Source organism: Girardinichthys multiradiatus, chromosome 3 (genome assembly GCF_021462225.1).
Source record: "Girardinichthys multiradiatus isolate DD_20200921_A chromosome 3, DD_fGirMul_XY1, whole genome shotgun sequence".
NCBI classification, from domain to species: Eukaryota; Metazoa; Chordata; class Actinopteri; order Cyprinodontiformes; family Goodeidae; genus Girardinichthys; species Girardinichthys multiradiatus.
In genome coordinates, this window is record NC_061796.1 from 43284311 (window position 1) to 43301687 (window position 17377).

Below are 17377 nucleotides of genomic sequence, written 5' to 3' on the forward strand. Positions count from 1 at the left end.
CCCCGGCCACAGGAGCTTTTTGAGGTTACCACAGAAATTAGGGGAAGTGAACTGGTGTTTTAACCTGTGTTTGTAGCTTAGTATTACCTAAATAGAAACGGCTTACTTTGGCAATTACTTCTCCACCCTGGTACACAAGCCCATGCACGGACACACACACAAACTTTACCTCTTTACGTCTTTGCTTTCTATTTTTCTAGGATCAAATGCCAAGTTCTGAATCCATTTGTCAAACAAACGGCTGGTGTACGTTGGCGCTTTGGCCTACACATCACTAATTTCTCTGAGCACACAGTCGTCCATTAGACCCAGATCTGCTTTCACCGCTTCTTTTTCGCTCTCTGTCTGTTCATCTCTGTCATTCTCCTCCCTCATCTCCCGTTTCCCTCTTTCTCTTTGTCCAACTTGTCTTTTCTTGTTGTCTTGGTTTTCATGCGTCTTGTTCTGTCATCACTTGTCCTTGCCACTCCACTCATCTCCACTGCTTTGTTGTTGCAATGATGGAAGGAAAGAGGGATTGACCTCCCTGCTATAGGTCAGATTCAGCTGCTCCCATCATGCCTAATTAATGCATTCACTTGTTCTCAGTTTTTTGCCGCAGAGCTCTGTAATTTAAGAAAATCTACAAGCTTTAGTTTTAATCTAACTGCAAATGGTCAGTTGTTCTCTGCTTCTAAATGTTTTTCTCCTTTTTCTCCTTACCATGCAGTAGCTTCATAGAAATGTGATTGTTTCTACATCTAGCTTAATGCAAATACAAATCAAAAAAGAATTCAGCAGCCTCGTCAGTCAGTCAGTCAGTTGTTTTCTACCTCTTCTTCCACAGTGGATTGCCGGGGAGCTATCTCCAGCAGTCTACGGGTGAGAGGCAGGGTACAGGTCGCAAGTCCATCGCAGGGCAACACAGAGACATACAGGACAAACAACCATGCACACACTCATTTACACCTAAGGGCAATTTAGAGACACCAATCTACCTATCAGTCATGTTTTTGGACTATGGTAGGAGGCCGGAGTACACTGAGAGAACCTACGCATGCACTGGGAAAACATGCAAACTCCATGCAGAAAGACCACCGGCCAGGAGTCGAACAGAAGACCTTCTTGCTGCAAGGCAACAGTGCTACCAATTGCGCCACCATGCAGCCCACTATTTTCATTGCTTCATTTAAAGAATAACAGTAAAAATTGCAGTTCAAATATTTAGCTTTTTAAGGGGGCAACATATCACTGGAGAATAGAAAGCAAAACAAAAATTAACATATAATTGGGAAAGGGAAAAGGAGAAGAAATATCAATTGTTTTAAAAATGGTTTACAAATACAAATCTGAAAACTGGTATACATTTGTATTTATCAAATTAGGTAAACTTAAAGAGAACTATGTAAATAAATAAAACAATTATCAAGGATGGGGAGCTAAGGGAAAAGCAAACTACCTTAACTGGCTGGATGAGTAAAGAGAGCATTAATCAGAGAGGCCAGCAAAATGGTAACTCTGGAGGGACTGCTAAAATCTACGCCTCAGGTGGGAAAATCTGTGAGCAGGACAGCTTCACACTTAGCTAACCAAGCCGTTTTATGGAAAGAAACCCATAAGTCCCACAGGCATTCACCAATCTATTAAACCTATGCTTGAGGGAAAAATACACTAAAACTACTAGTGGCTGTATCTAACCTTTCATTTTAATCTCTACTTTGTGTCTTGATTAACATTGTGAGTCCGCAGAACACAGTACTTTTAAATCATAGTTTCAGATTTTCAGAAGAAAATTAATTAATGAGGTTTAAAGTTTTCTCAATGAATTTACAGTTTTGAATTTTAGGATGTGGTGAGTGCTTGTTAAGAAACGGAATACTGTGATGAAGTTATTTAGGGTGAATTTAGGCAAACATCAGCAGGAGTAAATCAGCCACCTAACGGAGCCCCCAGTGGCAGTAATGAAGGAGCTGCAGCCTTGATGCTCATAAATCTGTTTGCACAGGCTGTGCAGTCAACACTCCAAGCCTTCTGGGATAAATGTAGATGTTGTACAGAAAGTCACCTTGACCATTAATAAGCCTGGATTTATAGTTGTTTGGAAAAAAAGGTTGGAATTTATTTATTTATTTATGCATTTCTTTTTTTCTAACATGAACAAAAAGTTAAGCAGACACTTTCATAATTAAAAATTTCAACTTTTTAAAGTACTTTCATTCAACCTGTTTTGTGTGCTTTGATGGTTTTTTTTTAATATAGAGCATGTTTTTCTTAGTGAAACATGCAGGCTTTTAAAGGTTTTAAGAGTTACAGAAAGAGTGCAACTGTACTGTCATGTGCTTCTGGACCATCCACTATACAGTGATGCGATTCAAGCCACTTCAGCTACGATGACTGAGTACAGTGGTCAGGTATGAAATATTTTGGACGAATCCTTACTCCTGTCTGTCTACTCCAGGTCATTACATTGGCCGAGGCTGCAGAGGAGAACCGGGCGCTACTGGAGCAGGCTTTTGTCCGTCTACGGAGCTCCACTCACCTGCTGGTGCTGCTGTTGTCCCTGTGGCAGGGCCTGACCCCCGATCAGACTGCCATTTTGGAAGCTACCTTGCTGCCGCTCCTGCAGGACACACCACAGCTGGTACACACACACACACACATACACACACACACATGCAAGTGCAGTTAACATGTCAGTGTCCTTTCATCCATGTGTATCCTGCTCGGTAAACACAGCCCCAGCTTAAACGCACACTCAGAAAACTTTAAAAATATATTAAACACTTCTGGTCTCGGAGGATTTCACACACACTCAATCACAGACTAACTCGTGTCCTCTCAACAGTCACCTGTCAGCTCTGCACTAGGAGTGTTTTCTATGAGTTTAGCATTAAATGTGCCTCCATGTGTGTTTTCAAGATAAATGTGATGGCATTTAGCTTTATTATAAGTCACAGTCAGAGTTTTGCTGTAGCTACATATTGCTGCATTTATTTGGGTTTGCATGAGTGAGTGCTGTGCTTGTTACAGGAGATTCAGCTCTATAAAAAGCTTTGTTGACAGAGCTCCAGCATTCACTGCAACCACATTGCAAAGGACCTTTTTTCCAGTAAAAACAGTGTATGTTTTTATTTTGGTTGCTTCATTAGAACCATTTCACATAGAATATGTCCCTTTTGGGGTCCAGTAGTTCTAACTGGGATTGGGATCATTAGGTCTTGGTCCTAATGAAATCGTATCTCGTTTTAAAGGTCTTGGTTGGTCTTATTGTTAAGGTCTGAATTGTAGTTTCTGTAATTGTAGACAGATTTATATTTGTCATTCAGTTCATTGTTCCTTGTGAACATCTGATAACAGATACAAAACAGAAATATACATGCAAAACTTGGTTGACCTTTGCATTCACATCTCTTGAGTTGTGAATGCAAATATCACATTCATGCCTGAACATGATTGGATATTGAATGACAGAACTGGCCCATTAGAAAACAGATTGTTTTGGGTCCACAGGAAATAAGGGTTTGTTCCACTGTCTACCTGATAAAATACTTGTTTTACATTTATGTCAAACTAAATTCAGAAAAGGAATTTAACAGCACAGTTTGCACTAATCATGTGTTTTAGTCAGTGTTTCACTACAGATAATTGTAGCAAATTAGATTCTCGAAGGAATGAACTGAATTTATGACAAATCATTTGGGTTTCAAAAAGTACAGTTTAAAACTGGTTAAAAAAATCTTCTTTCACCTCTAACTGCAACCCGGTTAAACCTTGTAACCAGTAATAGACTAGTGCGATTAATGTTGGTTTCCTATGATACATGTTTAGTCCAATCCAATTTTTTCTAAAGCACATTAAAAAAACAACAAATTAAGAGAATAAGAGAATAAGCATAAAATAGTAAAGTATAAATCAGACATTAAACAATGTCTGACAACATAATTTACACAAAAGAACAAATGACTCATGCTGTACTGAACACCAGGGGAAAAAATAATATGAAAAAATGGATTTAAAAGGAGACAGTGAAGGTGCCTGTCTAACACGTTCCATAACTAAATGACCGAAAATGCAAAAGCCAGATCACCTCTGAGCTTCAGCCTTTTTTGTGAAACGGTCAGGAGCAGCTGGCCAACTGACCTTACAGAGCTTGAAGGAGAGTATGGGTGAAGCAAGTCAGAGAGACAGGGTGGAGCCAGGCCATTAAGACATTTCAAAACAATACCTTTAAAACAATTCTGTAGCACCGAGGGAGCTAGTGTCGAGCAGCCAGAGCAGGATGGATAATTATGGTAATGCTAATATGGGCATTGAAGATCTTTTCAAAATGCTGCTTAGACAAAATGGTCTTGAGTTTGGCAATTTGTCACAGCAGGAAAAAGTTTGTTTTTACTACAGAGTTGACTTGTGTGTCAGATTGTAGTAAAGCTTGTAGTAAAGGATATAATTTAAAGTTTTTAATTTAAGAATTATTTGCACTCTAATGCAACAGGAAGTGTGCACTTTAGAAATAAAATAGTATTAGTTATTTGGGTGTAATTTAGGAATTCCCATACAGACAACCATCCGCAATAAAGTATTCTAATGAATCTGCTCTATAAATGTATATCTCCTAATAAACTTCTATTCTGAATTATCCAACAAAGTTACCTTGGCAGCTAAACTCTTATTTCCTGTTTGGCCAGTTTAATTGCTCTCTGTCCAGTCAGTATAAGATGTACAAATTGTGACAAACTTTGCACTTGTAAGTCAAAAGGCACATTCAGAGAGCAGCTAAGCTTTCCACATACCCTGCCTTGTCAAATATCTTCTACAGTTACACTAATTTGAGTTTGTCATGCATATTACGGCACATTGTTCTAAAAGTTCATTTACAAGCACAGAACAATCTTGGCACAAATGTATGCCACTAGAATATTAGGAGTGATAGTCTGTGCAGGGTCCTAATTTGTGTAGCTGTTTCAACTTTGGTCTGTGTTGGTGTGCTACATTTTCCATGGCTCCGATCAGTTCCCTGGAACTTTCATTACCAGTAAGTCTATTTTCAGACCTGTCTCACATCCCAACATTACACAGTCACATCAAAACAGCTGCATGTAAAACATCTCGCAAAACTCACAGAGGTAGAGAGAGAGAAACTGTGGACAAAAATAAGATAAGAAGGACAATTGATAAGCCTCGAGGGACTGTGAATGTGTGTCTGTTATTTTAACTTGGATTATTGGCATTAAGTGAATTAGTGATAATTAGGGTCACGTCCATAACATTAAGGCAAACAGGTGGACTGACAAGCTATTTTCAGAGAACACAACTCGTTCTGTGACAGCGTGCATAAAAATGTGTTGATGTAGTAATCAGCATATATTTTGGCTTGTAATAGCTCTGAACTTTTTGCACTTTGTTTATAGTGACACAGGAATCACAAATATCTAATACTATGAAGTTAGGATAGGGGTCTCAATATGGTCAACAATGATTCATAAATATGACAAATAAATATTAAATAAATAAACTGATATCTTAAAGTGAACTAAATATATGTACACAAACTGCAAATGTCAGGTATTTGCAATGAAAAATGTGTTTTATTTATTGATCTAAAATATAATTTCACCAATGTTAATACATACTGTGGCGCTGCAGTGGATTCAGTCCTCGATGCAGCCTTCACGGGTTTGACTCCCGGCCTAGGCGACTTTTGCTGCATGTCTTCCCCCTCTCTCCACCCATTTAATGTAAGCTTACCGTCAGAAAGAAAAAAAAAATAAAGGCCACTAGTGCCAAAAAAAACATTACTAATGTGAATAGTAAAAATGCAGTTACACATTAAAGAATCCTCAGAATGATTTGTGAATTCTTTTGGTGCCAGAGTGGAAGCACCTCAACGCACTCTTCGTCTTGACTTTTGACCTTTCCTGTGACCGTGCAGGTGAGGTCATTGTACCTGAGTGCAAGTCCAGCTTTCTTTAAGAGGGATAAATCCCTGGAATGTCATTGACATGAATAAACAAAGAGAAGAGGATAGAGGGCTGAAGTACTGGATTAAAGGAAAACAAAGAGGTATGGAAGAGATAACAATGAGGAGGAGAGAGCCAAAGGGGGGAGAGTTGAAGGAAACATGCTTCCAGAAATTAGTCAAACTTAAAGTGTGACTACTGTTGCAAACTGAATCATTTTCTAAAACGTTTGTCACACTGATCATCCCAATAGCGTTACATTTATTTACATTTACATTCATAAATGTAATTTAATATAATAGATGATAAGATAATCTAATTCCTTTTTTCATTAAATTAGTGGGATCAGGATTGTCTGGTACTGTGCAAAAGTGGATCAGATCTTATTTGAGGGATCTAGACTACATTGTGTCATTCCATAATTATACATCAAGGCATACAAAGATCACATGTGGGATATCTCAAGGGTCTGTTCTAGGGCTGCTTTGATTCAACACCTGTATGATCTCACTAGCTCCGATTATGGAGAAGTACAACATTTAATACAATGTCTATGCTGAGGACGTACAGTTTCATATTTCTGTGTCACCGCTTGGCCTTCCTTCACTACAATGATTCAGTTTGTCCAAAATATCCATGAGTGGAAGGCTCAGAATTTCCTCCATCTTAATGCAGAAAAGACATAAGTCATTGTTTATTGTCCTGAAAGTGTATGGTTAGAAATTAAATCAAAATTATACCAGACTCCATGGGACAAAAGACAACAGAACAAGCAAAAAATCTAGGACCCAGACCTGCACTTTATCAACCGAATAAAGTCTATGAATAAATCAGCCATACAACCATCTTTAAAGCACTGCCAGAAGTAAGGGTTTCTTATCAAAACAGGACACAGAGAAACTGGTGCATGTTCTTATTTTCAGTATGTCAGATCATGTTAATGGTGGCTTTGGAAAAACAAGCAAAAAAAAAGGTTGCCACTCATTCAAAAGGCTGCCAGACTCTTGTCTAGCACCTGTCAGTCAAATGGATCACATTCCACCTTAAATCACTGCACTGGGCCCGCTTTCCACATGACAGAATCACAAATTGTTTTGATGGTCTATAAGGAACTGAAATACATTTCAGAGTTGCTGGTCAGGTATAGACCCCTCAGTTCATCAGAGTCCAGGTCCCTCCGTTTTCCAGGTCCAGAACTGGGAAAGGCAGAAATTAGTTGGACCCAACTGCCTGAAAACCTGAGATGTGCAGAAACATTTGGCTCTTTCAAACCAAGACTGAAATTTAGTTGTTTGCCCAAGAAGGTCAAAGATTGCTTAATCATGTATTATGTTCCTGCTTTCTATAGGCTTAAATCTTCTCATATTAACATTTCTTTGTTCTATGTGAGTATATCAAATTTTTTATGCTTTTATGTGATTCACACGTTTTTCTGATGTATCAGGGTTTTTTTGTCCCTGTTCATTTGATTTTTTCTATCAAGCACTTTGAAGTACCCTGTATCTGAATAGTGTTACATATAAATAAACTCGCCTTGCCTTAAAAACTTAATTTACCCAAACCATATCCATACCATATCCTGTTTTTATCGTTATTTTCAGATAAAGGATCCTGCTGATTTAGTTAAAGTGAATGATGCTTCCTCTGGATACAGGCTGGAAGACGTTGTTGTCACAGAGCCGTAACTCGGGTCTCCAAAATGACTTTCCCAGTCTTGATGAGGATGTCAGAACTGGAATATTGCTCTCTCTGAACCTTTACCTGTCTCTTTGGGAGCATTTCAAGGTTGTGTGCTATCCATGCTAACCCAGTTACATTGCAGTCACACCTGTGATTTTTCTGTGGGAGACGTGGTGTCCTGAATGTTTTTGTGATGCTGTTTAGGTGTAGAAAAATTCAAAATTGGCATGGAAACACTAATCTGGTTCTTTAGAGTGTTAGTAGTGACACAAAAAGTTAGAAAATAAAATATTTTATAAAATGAGTCATAACAGAATCAGAGTAGATAGACTATTAATTCTACTAGTGCATAAAAGCTAATGGGTCGCACCATAAATGTCACCAATTGGCACTTAGATGAGATTTGCACAACCTCTGACTCCTGAAGTACAAAATGAACCAGACATGCATTTTCAAAGCTCCCAGGAAATTTCCAACATGTGAGTTTGACACAGCTGTTGAGCTCGTTGTGTCTCAGTAACAAGCAAAACTAAAAGTATCACAGTTTTTCAGCTGCAACACAATAAAACAATCAAGAATTGCTGTGTCTAACAGTCATATTTGTAACGTAAAATCTCAGGGAAGTTGTTTTTATATCTGCTTTCCTTTATAGTTTGCTCTTAAAATTATGAAAAAGGGGAATTTCTTACAAATATTTAATGCAAAACTTATAATGAATGAGAATTAACCCTAAATCATGAATTTTTGAAACACAGCACATGCTCACTAAAAGAAATGTACAGTTGTCTACAATGAATATTTCATTGAAAAAAAATCTCTATGTTGTTTTCAAGTGAAGAAAACAATCTTCTGTCTTATTTCTACATTTGTGGGAACTTTGTTTTAATTTATTCTTCTAGCCTTCAGTCCAAACCGGTCCAACTTTCTTTGCTTTCCTTCAATGAAGGTTTGAAGATATTTAATATTCTTCCACAGTATGTGAAATGTTTGTGTCAGTGGGTATGTGCATCAGCATGCCAAGTTTCCACAGAAACCTGCAGTTATTTTGTTTTAAGTACTTGATAACCGGGTGAAGTATTGTGGCACAAACAGGTCATCCAACTCCCATCTGTCCTCCTCCTTTTTCTCCTCCTCTTCTTCCTCCCCTTTCCTTCTCTCTCCCACAACCCTGTACCCCGTGCTCTGTCTCTAATATCTCTTATCATCTCATCTCCTAGACCTTTTACAACCATCTCTTTATGTCTCCTGCCCTTCATTTCTTCTATTTTTTGCTTTCTTTCTCTCTGTCAGTATCACTCTGTCACCATTATTACAGATCTGATTACCTGTCATTATGGCTCATTACAGGTCAATCAATGTGGCGGCAGGCAGGGGAAGGAAGGATTGGTGGGTTAGGAGGGGGGAAGGGTACCTGTCAACACACCCTTACCCCTCTAATACCTACACACAACAAACATGCAACAAACACACACACATTTAGCTTCTTACTAAAATTGCCATGAATGAATCTTTTTTCACAAGATGAGGCTGAAATTTTATCTGTCCGATTTAAACATTTTCAGACCTAATGTTTGATGACATGAGACTTTCCATCATTCCAGCCATATTATATATCTGCTTAACACTGCTCTGATGATCTCCAGAGACCAATGGGCAAGAGATTTTGTATTCCCCAAACCTCATACCAGTTAATCACAAGGCCTTATTTTAGTTCCCATTCTTGTTCTCATTGAATTCTGTCTGATACATGAAGGTTAGAAGATTCATAACCGATCGAAGACCCCGCTGACACTCTGGCGAAGGTGAAAACCCTCAGAGGTGTTGCCAAGGAGATGAGTTTTCCTCTTTGTTGATTCAGTCAACTGCAACGGTTCCTCATATTTCCCCCATTTTGGATGGAGGAGAAGCTGACCGTTTTGAGTTGATCACGGACCCATAACGCTCCAGCAACCCCCAAATCCGCCAGGAGTTAGAAGTTGGACTTTTAAAAGTTTTTTTAGATAGTCATTTTACTCCCTTTTGTAGAATAGTACATATTTAGTTAGGTCAAGATTTTTGGACCAGAATAGTAGTTGTATTGCTATATGGTTTCAATAGATGTTCACATATGTAAAGAGAAGCTTTTGTATTTTTGTGCAAGAGTGATTTATCTGTCAAAATAAGGTCAAAGTTCCCCGATCGGTGGAGCATCTAATTAAACAGTGACATTTTGTGACATCATTAAGGTTAATGATGATCAATTATTAATTATAATTAACTAATTGTGATTATTAAGTGCTTCTGAGCCCATTATCACAACACCAGAGTGCATCTCTGATTTCTATTCGTAAGCAACGATTTTTGGTTAAGAAATTATTTTTCTGAATTATGATTTTTAATTATGATTTTTGATAAATATTAATTAATCACTAATCATAATCCTTACGGCTGAGCTCTACAGATGAAGCTCAGTTCTTGTATCCAGAATGTCTCTATGTTGGGGCCTTCCATCTTGGTCGCACATTTTGACACACGCAGCTCAACAGACGTCGCAGCTCTGATGTCACTGGGAGTATAAACCGGCTGAGATGCAGAGTTTCGTTGCCATTTCCTGCCTGTCTCTCAGGACAGTGCAAAGGAGGCGCATATCTGGAGAGACAAAAGCTTGCAGGCGAACTTTTGCTCCACAAGGCCGTTCCCAGAAGAGCTTGAAAGCTAGAAATCTGTCTGATACGAGAAGAACAGATTTATTTACCGATCGAAGACCGTGCCGACACCTGGCGCAGGTGGAAACCCATAGAGGTTCTATGTCCAAGGAGATGAGTTTCCCTTCTTGTGTATGCAGTCGACTAACGGTTCATCTTTTCCCCTCCTGGACGGATGAGAAATTACAGTTTTTTTCTTTAATTTGATCACGGACGCGTGGTCCCCCTCCCCTCCTTTTCTTCAGACTTCAGATCCATCCTCAACCGGTGGAGAGCAGAAATCAACCTCAAAGTCATTTCGTTCTTTTCATATTAAACCGGATAGGTGCATTTAGAGGTCTGGGCAGGATGAGGCAGTTAAGGTGATGTAGGATCACCAGTAGTTAGTCTCAGGTATTAACTTGTTGCATGCAATACCAATTGAATTATATTATGCTGAGCTGTGTTTTGATTTGCTGCTGAATTGTGCGTGGTTAATGTTTTTTCCAGCTGATCTCATATCAGCCAGGAGTTAGAAGTTGGACTTTTAAAAGTTTTTCATTCAAGGCAACTGTGGTCTGGGCCTCGCCCGACCACTCTTTGTTCCAGTTTTATTGCTGGAGATTTTCCACTGAGTTCCCACCTCAGAGTTTTATGACCCTTTGTCAAGATTTGGGGCGATCAGCTGGTTGTGGCTAAAGGGGCGTGGCCCCACCGTTTTATCAGCTTATCGCTGCGATCGGGACATCAGCACAACAGGAGGATTTCTCTCTCCATTTAACCCAAATTACACATTTTGTCCATAAAACTATTGGTTTGATCTTCATAGACACTAAATGCACATATATGTTTTTCTTTTATTATTATTGTTAGGTAGTCATTGTTATTCCCTTTGTGTAGAACGGTGCTTGTTAGTTAGGTGAAGGTTTTTGGACCAGAATAATGGTATATCAGGATTATTGGGCTTCAATAAATCTTCATATATATAATTAAGAGAAGTGTTTGTGTTTGCAAGAGTCATTTATCTGTCAAAACAAGGTCGAAGTTCCCCCACCTTCGGTGAAGCGGTTGAGTAAACAGTGACAGTTGGTGGTTTTGGTTAATAATTTGTAATTATTAAAGAGCTTTGAGCCCATAATCACAACACCAGAGGACATCTCTGATTTCTATTCGTAAGTCGTGATTTTTGGTCAAGTTTTTTCAAATTATGATTTTAAATTATAATTCTTGATGAATATTAATTAATCAATAATCATAATCCTTACATCTATTTAAGTATGATCCATAGCTCACTGCCATAGGTTTACAGATTTGGATGATCTGTAAAATAAAACCTTCCTTGCCTTTCAACTTAGTTCTTCCTTTATGGCAGTCAGGACGGACCATTATCAGAGGTCACTGAGGTTCCTAATCAGTTTTCAAATGTCCAACTTGAAACGTCCAGGGCCTTGACCGTCTCAGGGCACATCTTGCTCACTCCTGGCACCCTGGTGCTGAGAAATGATGAACTGCCTCTGTGACCTCTGCTATGGTGATGGAGTCACCTTCACCCAAATCTGCAAACTGTGTCTCCTCCGCAGAGAGCACTAACCAAATTATGAAGATCCTCAAAGTTCTGCTTTCACCGATCAGTCTGAGTCTGCAAGGACAGAAATAAAGCTTAATGGCTTAACTTCATAACTGATGTTCACCTAATTCTTTCACTTTGACATGTCTTTTATAAGAATTTTTAAAACATCCCATTTACGGTTAATATTTGTTTCACTATGCCCCCTCCTTTATTTTCTTTGTTTGGTAGGATGGCAGCCATCCACCATCCTGTTACTCTTATGAATTTTACAGTGCTAACTTTAACATGCAGAAAGGTAGACATTTTACCACTCACTGTGATCCATGTTTAACATTCCTCCTGTCTCGTCAGGGTTGGGAGGAGAGCTGTGATGCGGCAGTCTCCCACCTTCTGCGGAGCTGCTTGTCGCGGAGCCCCAAGGACCAGGCCACATCTCTAGCCCACAGAGGTGGCCCCATGCTGGGCCTTCCCCAAGACACAAACCGCCTCAAGAAACACATAGCCCTGCTCTGTGATCGCATTGGCAAAGGAGGCCGGCTCACCCTGGCCTCTGAAGCTAATGTCCAGATTCCCGCTCAGGTCCAAAATCTTGCTGCTCCTGGTGAGTAAGAAGTGAGAGGAAAGTAGGAAAAAACAATGAAATTAGATGGGCAGATATTCATTTTCTTGACCTTGTGGTAGCCCCACATCTTTTGATAAATTGTAAATCTGTATGAACATGAAGACCAATGTTCTGCTGCTGCAACCTTCAGGCAACATTTTAATGCAATCTAAAACCTTTTAACAGTTGTTTAAATTCTGCAACCTCAAAGCACCAAGTGATTAATTACTTGTTTTTTGCAATAATTAACACATCAATCTTATCTTCAACAAACAAGTTAATTTAAATAAATTCAGCAAATCAGACACAAGAATGTGCACTTTTATTACAAGTCCAGCATAAAAATGTAGAAATAATTATGTTTGCACATGCGAGAAGAGCGAGTGAGTATGTTCCTATTTATTTTCTTTCTTAATCATGGAGTCTCAGCCTTCATTGTGGGCTTCTACCAAAATTCACACAGAGACAGATACACCACACACACACACACACACACACACACACACACACACACAGAGCGCAGCAATAAACAGTTGTCTCAGATGTTGCTTTTTCACCCGCCTGTAAACATACACACTTGTTTGCTTTTCCAACAACACTTACGGAAACCGTTTCCCCCTCCAAGACCACAGGCACACAAACAGAGACACACACACACACACTGGGGAACAACACATTAAGTTCCACTTCACTGGCAGGAAGTGTGTGTGTCGGCGTTAATGTGCTTCTGGTAGTTTTCTGAAAATAAAAACCGCCTGAACAGTCTCGTAGAACAACATCATCACAAGTGTGTTTCAAATGAGCTGGTAGCAGCTGGAACATGTTGTGCTAAAGTGCTAAAATTAATACAGATGAACAGATTAAAGAGAGCTTGTCCTTAACAATGACCTCACCATGTGAAGAAACATACTGCAATAAGAAACATGTTAAGCAAATCTGACCCAAGTAATTATTATTAGAAATATAATGCTTTGTGGGAAATAAATGTGTTATATCATTTTAAGGGAACCAAGTTTTATTCCTTCTCCTCCCCAAGCTAAATATTATGCATGAATAATAGGTCAGGCGTATTAGACACATTATAAAACTCTAGAGCAGGGGTCCATACTTATGATTTCTAGATAATGTCAACGGTCCAGAATAAGTAGTGATGAACAAATCCCTTAAAATTTGGTTACATATCAAATCCAAAAAATGGCAATTTATGTTTAGGATTACCTGTTGGTGACCCTAAATCTCTAACGTTTTGACAGTAAAGAAGTAAACGTATACCTTTCTACTCGGATCTTTGCACAGGTAGATGTTTTCTCGGGTGATAGAATAAAGTTAGCATGCTTGCTCCCTGTTTTGATATGACTTGTTAATCATTCAGTTTATAACATGCTTTCTTTGAGGCTCCTTTTAATCGTGTGTGGACAAAACTCACAGGACAACTTGCTTCATAAACAAGGCATTTCCTTTGAAATAAAATTCTTATTGAATGGAGTTGCAGCATGCTGCACTGTGATTGGCTCTCTTCCACACAACTGTTGGTCCAGTTTCTGCTGGGCTTATCCAACAGAATTAGGTCCAGAATCACCTACCATTCGGTTCGGATTTAGATTGGAACCCAAACTTTCAGAATCCCTGCTCTAAAGTACATTTCAATGGATTATTATTGACTAATATTATCTTAAAAAGCAGTAAAATATAACATTTTTGTTGAAGGATAAGTTAGAGATAATCACTAAGCAAATAACAAGTAAAAAACTAACTCCTTATTCTGTGGTACAGTAAATGCAGCTAGGAGGAGGTAAAGATAGGGTGGCTTTTTTATCTTTTTTTCTAAGCTAAGCCAGAGAAGTCACACACTTTCCCCTGTCGGTCTGAATCACTGACTGAATAAGATATTTTGTAATTCAGGGAGGCTCAAAACAAAATGAGAGGGTTGTGTTTTTCCAAGTTTTTCAGTTATTCCAGAAAACAACATGTGCCCTCAAACACAGAAAACTGAACTTTTACAAAAATGTTTTGTTTTTTTTATTAAATATTTTTATTTTGTTAAAGGACCAATTTTTATTATATTCTTACAGATCTTAGAAAGTAAAAGGGTCTTCATTTGGACTAAAACTCAAGACTCTTAACTGGAAAAAACAGAGGAGCTCACATATTTCCGGCTTTAATGTTTTTGCTCTGGTTCATTATAAAATTCATTTTAAAATGCTGACTTTACCTTTCAGGACCCTAATTGGAAAATTTCCTTGCTAATATAACTGAATTGTTAACTCGAGTCCTCAGGTCCTAAAGACAAAATGTGGTCCAACAGGAGCAAATATAAAACGTATGCTATGAGCATCCCTTGATTTTTATGTTGTTTTGAGAATTTGACCCATTAAAAAAGCATTTATTCAAATGTGCTTTTCATTAGGATCTTTTAAACTTTATAGTACAAATGTTTTTGATCATCTGTTTAATTTAATTAGCTTTTTGTCTTTTTACTTATGTTTTATTTGGTGGTCACTTTGTAAAGCCCCTTGTTATTTTAACCTGTGAAAGGTCCTATAATAAAATTGATTTGCTTTCCTTTAATCAAATTTTGCATTGTACAGTGAAGAGGAATAGCAACTACATGGTTTTTGCAGGATTTTAAAAAGTAAACTCAATAAATCTCAATTTAAGGCCTATAAAATCTTAATTACACATTTTCTCATAGTCTCAATTTACCTCTAGCTCAGTCTTCAATTCGTACATTTAATCAATCATTGCTTCCTCCATTGACATTTTTTAAATATATATTGTGAGAAACATTCAGAGGCAATAATTATTCTTTCTTTGTGTTGTGCACTGTTAGGTATTTTTTAATTAGCCTAAATTGTATTATTTTCATTATTAAAGCATAATTTCAACCCTCCTTCACAAATTCTGGTTGGGATTCTAGCTGGGGTTCTAAAAAAGTATTAATATTTCCTCCACCCAGAGGAAACATATACAAATTTATAAATGACTTTAAATTCAGTTCTGCCAGGGATTCTAACATTTTTAGCCAAACTATAGGTCTAAAAATGGAACATAAAGGTCTTCTCACATTTAACTAAAACTTAATAGAACCCTGAACTGGGTAGATGCTGCTACTGGCATTTTATAGAAAACTTGATCAATTCTTATTTTCCTTCTCTGTCACATTTGCACCCAAACCAAACATATGGAACTGAAAAATGTAACCTTTAACTAAAATTATCAGTAAACTAAACTTAAAATCTAAACATAAACGCTTTAGTTATTGTCGTTGTCAAGTACAATTAGTCTTTTCTTTCTAACTACATGACACATTATCTGCCCACTGTGGGGTTTTCTTTAACGCCTGACCTCCTGTCTCACCCTGACATCATTTATCCCAGCTTCATGCTTCACTGACACACAGACAGATACAGAATGATTATCAGGACTCTTTATCATAGCTTTCATTAGTCAGAATGCAGTCAACATAACAACGAACCTCCCTCAGCCTTTTTCTCACTAACATGAATTTAATTTCTTTTTATGTTTTCACAAACATAGTTGTCCTCTGCTTTTTAAAGAATATTCTCTTCTGTTGTGCTTTTTGAATCTAATGCTTTTAAAACTTTTTTTACGAAGGTTTTTCCTCCCGCAGTTAATAAAGTCACAGTCCATTTGAAGCATGCCCACACATTAATGCTATCCACACAGGCTATTTTCACTTTGTTCCACTGGTAGCTGTGGTTTGGGACCAGCATCTATTTTAGAACTAAAAAGAGGAGAGAAGATGGGCAACATGTCCTACATATACATGCTTCAGTATATTTACACACATACATGTATCTGTGCGTGGATATGTATGAGCGCAGTTTAGAGGGACGGCACTGTAAGCTACATGTAATGTGTTTAAGTGTAGGTCATGTTGTGTGTGTAATTCTGAGCAGCTGTCTGTGTTCTGTCTGTGTGGTGTTTCCAAATTGAAGAGTTCTCCACCACATCGCTATATATAAATCGACAGTGTGCTATTCTAAGGGAGAATCCACCACTACCTGAGGTTCATCATTCGGTAAATCCCAGCTATGTTACTCTGTCAGTCATCTGTTTAGACAATATTCAACATGTGGCATATCCATATTCTCTGTGTTTAAATGTTCATAATTCTCAAATATGATTTTCAGTTTCAGACAATGAAAGGAAAATTGGCTGTACACTCAATTTTCGATCTGGGCTTTCAAAAGCAGGTTAGGGTAGATATGATACATGAGTCTAAGTGTGTACACGTGGGTGTACGAACATGTGTGACTTGAGGGAGAACTGAAAAAGTGTAAAGCCCACAGCCAAATTGCCGGTAACCACAGCAGCATAGTGTCACCCCCATCTTCGAACCACAGCCCAGAATAAAGCTGGAATGCACTGGTGTCTCCACATTTCAGACCAAAACAGGCCCGTCGTTTGGAAGCAGCTTAACCCCTGAATCCAGAGTTGCTCTAAACGTGGCTCAAATTTGCCCCAAGTTGTCACGCATTGGTTTACACAACTTGTAATGTTCCAACCAATCAAAGATGGATCACGACTTAGCTTTTTATGTGACTGTAGCTCTGCTGCTGCGCTTCAAAAACATTTATAGCAATTAAAATGACATTATAATTATAATAGCTACTCCAAAATTTCAAATGATTTCTCATCATCTTTTACTATTTCTTTAACTCAGGGTCAGATTGTAATTTCTATGTTTTTGATATTGTGACAAATCTCATCTACCTTAAAATGTGGGTGAATCTGTGATTTAATCAGTATTTGTGTCAACAAATAATGAATATACAACAAACAACTTGAATGAATTTTAAAAAGCAGAACTGAATGCACACATTTGAATTTATTGTAGTGTTTTTATTATCTTCATGCTGATAACTAGGGTGGAAGGCTCCAGGAAAGACCTTTGCAGTTTGCA

General features: G+C 38.1%; 1 protein-coding gene across 2 annotated transcripts in view; it reads left to right on the forward strand.

Annotated features, from left to right (window-relative positions):
- Positions 1 to 17377, forward strand: part of bbs9 (Bardet-Biedl syndrome 9) — a 220473-nt gene that overhangs the window by 112425 nt on the left and 90671 nt on the right. For both annotated transcript variants that reach the window (XM_047361863.1, XM_047361864.1), the window contains 2 exons: positions 2438 to 2620; positions 12201 to 12450. In XM_047361863.1, the coding sequence (XP_047217819.1) occupies positions 2438 to 2620; positions 12201 to 12450 (433 nt within the window). The remainder of the gene's footprint in view (positions 1 to 2437; positions 2621 to 12200; positions 12451 to 17377) is intronic.